This window comes from Agelaius phoeniceus, chromosome 1 (assembly GCF_051311805.1).
Source record: "Agelaius phoeniceus isolate bAgePho1 chromosome 1, bAgePho1.hap1, whole genome shotgun sequence".
Lineage (NCBI taxonomy): Eukaryota > Metazoa > Chordata > Aves > Passeriformes > Icteridae > Agelaius > Agelaius phoeniceus.
In genome coordinates this window covers 44,553,349-44,562,787 of record NC_135265.1, presented here as the reverse complement: position 1 = coordinate 44,562,787, position 9,439 = coordinate 44,553,349, and the positions used below count along the sequence as shown (strand labels likewise).

Below are 9,439 nucleotides of genomic sequence, written 5' to 3'. Positions count from 1 at the left end.
AAAAAAAATCCTTAGTGCTGCTTTTTTGGATGCTATTTATTTTTAAATAATTTTAACCATTGACACATACAATTATTTTAATACAATTATTCATTTTCTGATTATTTCAAATTTTTCTTGTATATACAAGTTGGAAGTCTAAAAGTAACACAGGAACCATTTTGTGTCCTCTCTAACAGGGCATACAAAAGTGCATTAATTCCCTCATAAAAGTTTACTTGAAGTTGCCTCTCATAAAGCTGTCAATCCTGTGATAGCAGCCACGTCAGCCAAATAATTAAGAGTCAGGATGAAATGAGCTGTTGTAGAAATGAATCAGCCATTTCCCTCAGGATCTCCAGATCCACACAGCTGTGTGCCTGACTTCTATTGTTCCCAACAGAAAGGTGAAAGTCACAGAGAAATGTAAGTAACATGTAAATTGACACTGGATCAGGCTAACATAGACTTAGTGACATAGATTCAAGTATCTACCTTTTTAATGGTCTCATTATTCTATTTCCTGTCTTTCTTTGCAGTTCATTTCTAAAACCTGGTTCCTCCAAAACAGAACTCAATCCAAAAAAGCCACTTCAATTTTGCAGTATAATGCCCCACACTCAAAACACACCCAAAATCTCCTTCACTGGTTTCAGAAGTGATTTTTCTGTGTATAATGCAATTTGATGTCAGCTGTGAAGGAAACTGATTTTGAATTTTGTAACAATTACTTAGAAATGAAACATTTTTTAAACTAATTATCAGTATAACTAACAAATATTCATTCAGCTGCCCTAAGAAACAGAAGCATCACCATGGTATTGCTGTCTGCTTTCATTTTAGTGGGGTACTACTACTACCAATACTAGCTGGCTCTGTGTTGGCTGCATCACGTTGTGGAGAAGTTTTTTGAAGAGCCTACTTTGGAAATATTTGTACTATACTGCCAAGGCTGAAATAATGACCAAGTTCTGGATCAGATGCCCACAGTAGTTAAAATATTTGAAACTGATCCTTCCAGTTCTGCAGGGTACTGGTGCTCCAGGATGCAAATATTTACAGGTCAGTTTAACACGTGGCCATTTAAAAGGTTGTATGACTGCACTTAAACTTATGTCATTTATAAGACAAATACAACAGGTGAGCTACTCCAATGAAAATATTTGCAAATCTAAAAATTTAGAGCATCTAATTTTAGAAGGCTTTCTATGCAAACTCAGACTTACATTCCTTAATATAGCCCACGTGATGGGGAGTGATCTGAATTATAGCTCAACTTTCAGTAACCAACAAAAATATAATATTTAGACTTCTGAAAAGATAAGACAAAATCTCCAGTTCTTTCCAATGTTGCTCATAATTCTGTCATGAAAAGCATCTGCCAGACAAAATAGTGGCATGCTGCTAATGTAGTAATACCAGAAGACTTCACCTTCTTACAGTATACTCAAAATATCACATACAAAGCATAGGCAGCTGTTTAAGGACAAGCAGCAGTAAGACACTGATAAAGAAAATTCCATCCCAAGGATATTTAAGGCAGATGAAAAGGCTTATACGTTCTCATTACTCAGAAAAAGAAGCCACAGCATGATCCATGCCAAGACTTTAGACCAGTGAATGACAACCAAGTACAAGTGCCTGGAAACTCAGGAGCAGCACCATGAGAGAGGCATTATCATCTGCCCTTCACCCACTCAGCCCACTCCAGCAGATTTCATCTTTCCCTTGGCCTGTTCTATCTGCTATTCTCATCACATGATAGGGTATATAATGTCCTGTGCCTGCTTTTTTATTTTATCCAGGTACTTTTATTTGCCACTGAAATATCTGGACACTAGCAATGCTAAGAAACTAAAATTTAACAGTAGCACGGCTCTATATGTTAATAAAGACATGATGAGAAAACAGAATATAAACAATTTAAGTCTGTGTCCTTCCTGCCCCTGTAACAGTTCTGTTTCATCAGAAAAGTAAGCTTCAATGGAAGTAAAAAAAAGGAAAAAAGTAAGAAGTCTGGTCTTCTCAAAATCCAATGTCCATCCAAACTCGTGAAAGTTGTACTTAATATTTGTTTTTCTACATGTTTCTCATTTTGGCCATGAGTTCTTCTAAGCTTTCTTCAGACTCTGCTACTGTCTCCCCAGTTATTGAATTCTCTTCCTGTTAAGAACAGGAAGAAAAAGTTGTCAACAAAAAAAAGTAAACAAAAAACCCCCCACAGATCAGGTTTATTGCTATTACACCTCACCATTTTCCTAAAAGCAGGCACTCAGTAGTGAGATTAGGCCTAAGTGATTATAAGATTCAATTGTAAATGATTTTGACTAGGAGTTAGAATGTTCTTACTGCAGTACATTCAGATTCTATGTTCCCCAGGTATACTCATTGCTCTTTGACTAGTACAGCTTTTACAAGATACGTATGGGAAAAATTAATTAGTCAACAAAATATCAACTGAGAAATTGACATTTGCTGTCCTTCCTCCAGCCCCCAAATGCATTAATTCCTATCATCTCAGCAGTACATTTGCACTAGCATCCACACTTAAAGAAGTATCTGTCCCAGAACACAAAACTGGACCACGGAAAGGAATAATCAAATGAATTGAGGTCACATTTCACTGGAATTGTTCAAGATGGAATTCTGTTCTAGGTTTAAAAGGGAACCAAACTGGCTGGTATTATAAATTTAATCTACAATGAGTATTTCATAAATTGATAAAGAATAAGTACATTACCTTGTCTGGGATAGTATATGCTACACTAATTCCCTCAGGAAGCTCAGGTACTGGGCCAGATGCAGCCTTCAGCTCATCTTCTGAAATTTCTGATACTAATTCAATGCCTTTGCATTAAAAGGAAACTAAAACTCCATTAGAAGTTAGAAGAAAAAGTTCTTTAATCACCAAGTTATCACAGTAAGAAGAAAGATGCAGCTACTTTCCAAAAACAGAATTAAACTAGAAACACCTTTGATTTCAACAACTTCATTCCATTACCAAATGAAAATATTTTCCCTTTAGAATATATGAAATAATTCTATATAGGCAACTTATGAACCAGAATGGCATCTCTTCCTTGTCCTTACAATTTAAACTTTACCATAAGGCACTTATCCCAGGTGTAAGATAAGATTATTTTCTGTAGCATGTAATAAACAGAACATATATCTCCAGTCTTAAAATAGTTACATAAAACATATTTACCATTCCTTAAGATAATTCTTTCTAATTTAAAATCCTCAGAGGAAAGTAAAAATGGGATGCCTTAGCACAGTGGTTATGGAAATGACAACTGCTCTTTAGTATATTTAAAAGGAATATGCAGTTAATATATCTTCTCATATCTCTCTCATCTTCAAACCATTTTCTGAGAAAGTTTTTTATTCAAGCAGCAGTTATATTTTGAGCCTAAAACCTGCACATTGCACTAAAAGCATACCATCAAGTTGTGGTAAAATTACTTTCAAAACCTGGGAAAAGCCGAAATTACACAGTTTACACTGGGAAAAGCCGAAATTACACGATTACACAGTGTAAGTTATAAAATATAGGAACTAAAAAAATTCTATGTACCCTAAACTGTGTTCACCCTAAATGAATCTCAGTGTTGGGAAAATCATTTAGTCTCCATGTGATGACTTACCCCAGTCATTGTCTTCATGTACTATTTCTTCTTCCTTTTCAATTACTTCTTCTTTTGGTCTTGCAGCTTCTTTTTTCTGGAGGGAAAACACAGAAAAACAATCCCCTCAATACCAAGAATTTAACAGTCCAATTTCCAAAAACAGCAAAGAAGTTCAAGCCTAATAGTCACATTTCTTCCAATATGTAAGATAAAAAGGTTCTAAACGGTGACTGCTTAGGAGCAAAAAGGCAGAATACCTGCAAGTTCAAAAAAAACCACCAAACCCATTAACACTCAGAAACATATGACTGCTAGAAAATTTTGCATTCAGTTAAGTAGTATTTTCTTCTACATAATTGTTCAACCTTCCTTCCTACCCTTTACTTTAAGTTAACTGTAAGTACTGTATATTTAGAAACGTGCAACCATCTGAAGATGAGTGCTGCCAACTGGAGTAGATATGAACATTTTCTTTTACTACAGATTTGCAACTTGCTTTGTTCTCTAAGAAAAGGGAAAGAAAAAAAAATGATCCACAAACTCAAATCATTTTTACCTTATAATTTTCTTGCTGTTTTCTGCAATTGTGGTCACTACACTGGGGGTTTGGCTTCATAGACATAGTTGGGAAGAAATCCTGCATCGCATTGTAACCAAGATAATAACTCACAGTACCAAAATTTAACAGGTATCTAGAAACACAGAGAAAGAAGGAGCTTGTAATAGAGGTACAAACCTAAAACTTCTGTTGATTAGGGAATAATTCTTCCTCAAAGAACTTTTAGAATACACTTCAGACTCATGGAGTTGTAATGTGAGTTACTGTAATTGCCTTAAATCCAGTTATGCTGTAGTCAGCTGGCAACAGAATAACTGGATCAATACAGAATCCCATCTTCTCATGGTTTGTGAGAATAACTCAGCTACAGGCAAGAGAAGTAATTTATTCTTTGTCCATATACAAAATTCCAAAGACAAGTCAGCACTGTAGCATTTTTTTATGTATAACGTAATGATGTCAAATCAGAGCATGATTAAATATTTAAATATTTTACTGTACACATCAAATAGCAACAACTCAGTCACTTACTTGAGAACATTTTGCACAAGCATTCCTGCCACAACACCCATGGTAGTAGGAAGACTGGCTGCACAAACTCCTTCTCGTTTCAATGTCTTCTCATCAATATTTGCAGCTACTACCAGTGGAGGAGCACACTGAAGGGCAATAGAGAAAGTAAGCTGTAAAAAAGCACTCAAGAAATCACACAGAAATTTAAGGTACTGCATCAGCTGTGCCAGGATCTCTCTCACAAGGCCAGCTAATCTTCACATTCCCAGTCCCACTCTAAAAGGCAAGAGAGCAATTCAGCAGAGCACCACGTACCGCAAAACAAGCGGATTCACCAGGGATGATCAGCTGGATGTGTCCTGACACTGCATTTTCACTCACTCCAGACTCCATCCAGATTTGTCCAAGTTCATTGCAGGCCTTATAAACACAGAAACACAAATATCAGCACTGCAGAAGTTTAATGAAAAGAATAGGGACTCAAACAATTGGGAGTGATGAAACACATTCATCTCTCTGATTTCAGGCAAAAAGGCCACAGTCAGAAAAAAGTACATCAAGAGACAGAAATTAATTTGGTGCTTGATTTGTCCTTTGATAAATAAAGTTGCCCTCATGAAGATAGCCCTTTGTGCTTTCCTGAGGATCTGAGATGTTCTAACAATACAGACATTAGAGACCCAGTTACAGCACAGTACAGAATATAATTCCACAAATTATTTTATAGGCTTGGGTACAGTGTATCTGTGTGCCTTCCCTGCCTGCAATTTATGGATCAAGTCAGCTGAAGGGTAACAGAAAACATACATTTGGCATATACCTTACATTGGCAACTACTATAAAGAAAAAGAGTTTGATTAAATAAACAGCATTTTTAGTATACAGAAAGTCACATGAGGTATACAATTAGCTATAGAAAATCTTTTTAAGTTTGTAAGATTTAACATACCAGCCTTTGAAAATACTGTTATATAAACAGAGTAATTAGAAAAGATAGAGTTTATGAGACTTCAGTCTTTTACTAACCATTAGCTGATAGCAACTTCAAAATCTTAGTGATATTTATACACATAAAATGGGTTAATAAGAACTGGGTAAAAGCTCAGATTCTTCAAGCCAAGGGGGACATTTCTTAGGAGATTGTTTTTAAGTTCATGTCTTTTCTATAGTTCCACAACTCCTAACATATTTCTAGGAGAAAACAGCCTGCCACAAGCTCGTGCCTTTGGTGGCCTTACAGTGTTAATTGCCATGCGAGCTTCAAAGTTGTCCACGCAGCTCAGAACCAGATCCACAGGCTTCCCTTCCTCCAGTGCACCGTTACTGCAACGAGCATCAGAAATACACATGAAATTGCCAGCAGAACAAAACACCAACACGGCAACCAACATGCTGCTATAGAGTACAGAAGCCCAAGAAAAGTGAATTTCTAACAAAGCTTGTGCAAATGCAGTACAGGACACAACCAGCATCTTAGATCTGCAGTAGAAGCAACACCATGCCGAGGCTGGGATTTAAATATATGGGCATTTTAGATTGTTTTATATAGTATGCACTCACAGTATGAAGTACTGGAGAATTGTATCTTTGTACAACAGAACTGCAAACGGTGTAAGTTATTGCAGATCTCTAGGAGATCCACTAGTAACTACTTTCTTCTTCATTTTATAAATCATACCTGAAAACTACTACAGAGCACTCAAGATATGATCTGATCTATTTTCCATAACACATCTGGACAGGAATGTCTTCTTATACATATATTTCCCAGAGGTTTTCAATTAGAAGTTTTAAATTGAAAAAGAGCCCCAACAAGAAAAACGGGAGACTGTGTAGAACCACACATCAGCAGAACTTAGAAATATGCTAAAGTTGGGGAATTTTACCTTATTCTATCCATGAAGTGCTCAAAGTTGTCCAGTGTTGTGATGTTGTAGTTATGTACTTCAAACTGAACATCAGGATTAATATCCCTTATGGAGGAAATAATATGAGTCAGTGGTAAAGAATACAGTGATAATTTGCATTCTTCTCCCTAACTTCACAAGTGTTGCTACAATCTTAAGTTTCCACTCTGAACTCTAGAATTCACCCATATTTGTCAATAATTCACATTAGATAAGAAAAAAACCACAACGTATGGAAGTGGCATCATTTATACCAAACTTCTGAGCAAAACTGGCTTTAACCAAAAAGCAGACTCACATTAAGGTTTTGGCCAGTACAAAAATGTCTTTGAAGTATCAATCATCCCCACAAATATTTTATGCTCAAATTCCCAAATTAGATCATGCTTCTTTGCAAATGATTAAGAGTGAAACACTGATTTTATAGAGCAGCATCCTGGCTCAATAGATTTTGATACCCATTTCTCCAAGTTATACCTCAAAGTATGTTCTGCTGCTTGCACTTTACTTAATCCAGCTTGATGAGGTTGGAAGAAGAGTCTGTTCATGTTTGCCAGTTCCACTTTGTCATAATCAAACAGAAGCAGCTACAACAAAGATTGTTTTAACATGTGTGAATCTCCAGAGACTCTGCAAACAGAGCACTGTGGCAATTTTGAACAACAGAACTAAATCTAAAACCAAAGCCATAGAAAACTCCCCCAACCAAACTCCCTCCCTCAGAGGCCCATTCAGTTCACATACAAGAGGTACAAACATCATAAGGATGTGAAATACTGAACCAATCTGTTAAGTCATTAAAACTAAGAATATTCAACAGATTAACCTATATGAACAGTAACACTTCTGTTATCACCTATATTACTTGCTGCCACATGACAAACTAATGTTTGTGATAAAGATTTCTGTTTGTCATCTACTACATTTCAGTTGCATGATATAAACTTGGTTCTTATAAGACTTTACGTGAAATACCCCCTCCTCTTTCTTTATTTTGTTTTCCTTTGGCAATAATCCTTTTTCAGCATGAGGATTAGAGAGATGGGTTCATATAAGAATATGGAGAGGACAAACATCCAAACAAGAATCATCCATGTGATACAGGATCAAGCCCTAAATAAATGAATTTTACCAGCATAATAAAATGCAGACTTGTCACATGTGATGTTTACACAAGTGCTGTTCTTGAGTACTTTCTTCACAACATTTTTCTATTTGGGTAAAATCAAATCAAATTCTTTACGAAGAGGACTGGTCCATCTACTATAAAGATGAACAAGAATAAATAAAACTCTCATTACCTTACCAATGCCACACCTTGTCAGCATTTCAGCAGTCACGCTGCCAACGCCCCCCACACCTACTACTGCAACTGTGAAGGTACGGATTTTCTGTAGGAAGGAATAATGTACACATCAGTATGCCAAAAGTGGTTCTCCCAAGGAATAAAAATGTAAACAGTGTTTCATTACAGATAAATCCTACCTCATAGTCTTTGACAATCCCCATTCTTTTTAATGCCATCAAGCGACTACAAAGAAAAAAATGCAATGTTAACACAGAAAATGTTCTTTATGTTTCTAACAACAATTTTGCTTTTCAGGTACTTAAAATCACTTTTGCTTTAGAAATAACCTCACCAAGCAATAAACACAAGCCTGCTGTTCCCACTGCAGTTGTGATTGCCAGCTAGGTACAGTCTGAGTGACAGAGTAGATGCTTTCCTATTTGCCCCAGAGTCCTAACCCTACAGAAACTCATGCACCTATTCCTCTGGTAATATCATGAAATCAGGAGGACAGAGATATTTTGGTAAATGAATCCCTGATAATCCCAGAATGCAAGGTGACACTTTTTTTTTTTTTGGTAATGAACCATATGGCAGCAAACTAGTGAAGACTTCCAGTGTTTTTTGATAGATTTGATTAGATTAACACAACATTAAAAAAAACATAGAGACTATCAGGTTTTGAGGATAACTGAAAGGGTTTTAAAGTAACATTTTTATCCCTTTATGGCATTTTTCATGTATTAAGGAAAAAAACAAAAACAAAAACAAACCAACAAAGCAATAACCAAAAAAATCATCAGATTTCTAGAAGGGAAAGGGTCTCTAAAGCTCAAGAATTCTATAAACCAAGTTCTAAAATAGGCAATTTGGAAGAATGAGAATAAGACCTAATATAGTACCAACACCTTTTTTTTTACCAACACATTTACTAGCAACCTAGCTGAAAAACATGGTTTTCAGATTTTCTCCCTCCCCGCCCGTACTGTAAAGCATGAAAATACAAAGTAACCCTGGCATCCAGCCCTACCAGATGGGAAACCCGAGAGCATCCCTCCCGGAGCACCTGCCTCCTGCACTGCCCGACACCCTCCTGAGCACACCCAGCCCCATCCCTGAGATTCCCACCCGTCCGAGCCTCTCCGGCTCCCCCAGACCCACCGTTCAACCCACGGCCTCCCCCTTGCCCATCCTCCGCGCCCCGACAGAGCCCCGCAGCCCTCAGAGCCCCGCAGCGCACCTGTAGGGGTTCGAGTCGGTCACCTCGGCGCTCATGGTGTCGATGCGGGCCCGCGTCGCCGCCCGCCCCCGCTTCTCCCGGGCCAGCTCCTCCTCCAGCTCCCGCACACGCCGCTCCAGCCGCTCCAGCCGCCCGGGATCCGCCATGGCAGCGACACGTCCGTACTCAGCCCCGGGAGCTTCCGGGAAGCGCCGGGGCGGAGCGGGGCCAGCCCTTCCCGGGGCCGACCGTTCCCGGCGCCGCCTCCTCACGGCAGGCAGCGGGCGGGGGCTGAGGGGCGGTGTCCGCCGGGGCGGTACCTGCCTCCCGAAAAAGTCGTGTTCC

General features: G+C 38.2%; 1 protein-coding gene across 1 annotated transcript; it reads right to left on the bottom strand.

Moving 5' to 3' along the window:
* Nucleotides 1-18: 18 nt before the first annotated feature.
* Nucleotides 19-9,261, bottom strand: UBA5 (ubiquitin like modifier activating enzyme 5). Its single transcript, XM_054628182.2, has 12 exons — nucleotides 9,116-9,261; nucleotides 8,073-8,118; nucleotides 7,889-7,978; nucleotides 7,065-7,174; nucleotides 6,567-6,653; nucleotides 5,919-6,003; nucleotides 4,996-5,100; nucleotides 4,699-4,826; nucleotides 4,165-4,300; nucleotides 3,627-3,702; nucleotides 2,720-2,826; nucleotides 19-2,142 (listed from the first exon to the last, which is right to left on the bottom strand). The coding sequence occupies exons 1-12, from the start codon at nucleotides 9,259-9,261 to the stop codon at nucleotides 2,059-2,061; spliced, it is 1,200 nt and encodes a 399-aa protein (XP_054484157.2). The 3' UTR covers nucleotides 19-2,058.
* Between the last annotated feature and the right edge of the window lie 178 nt (nucleotides 9,262-9,439).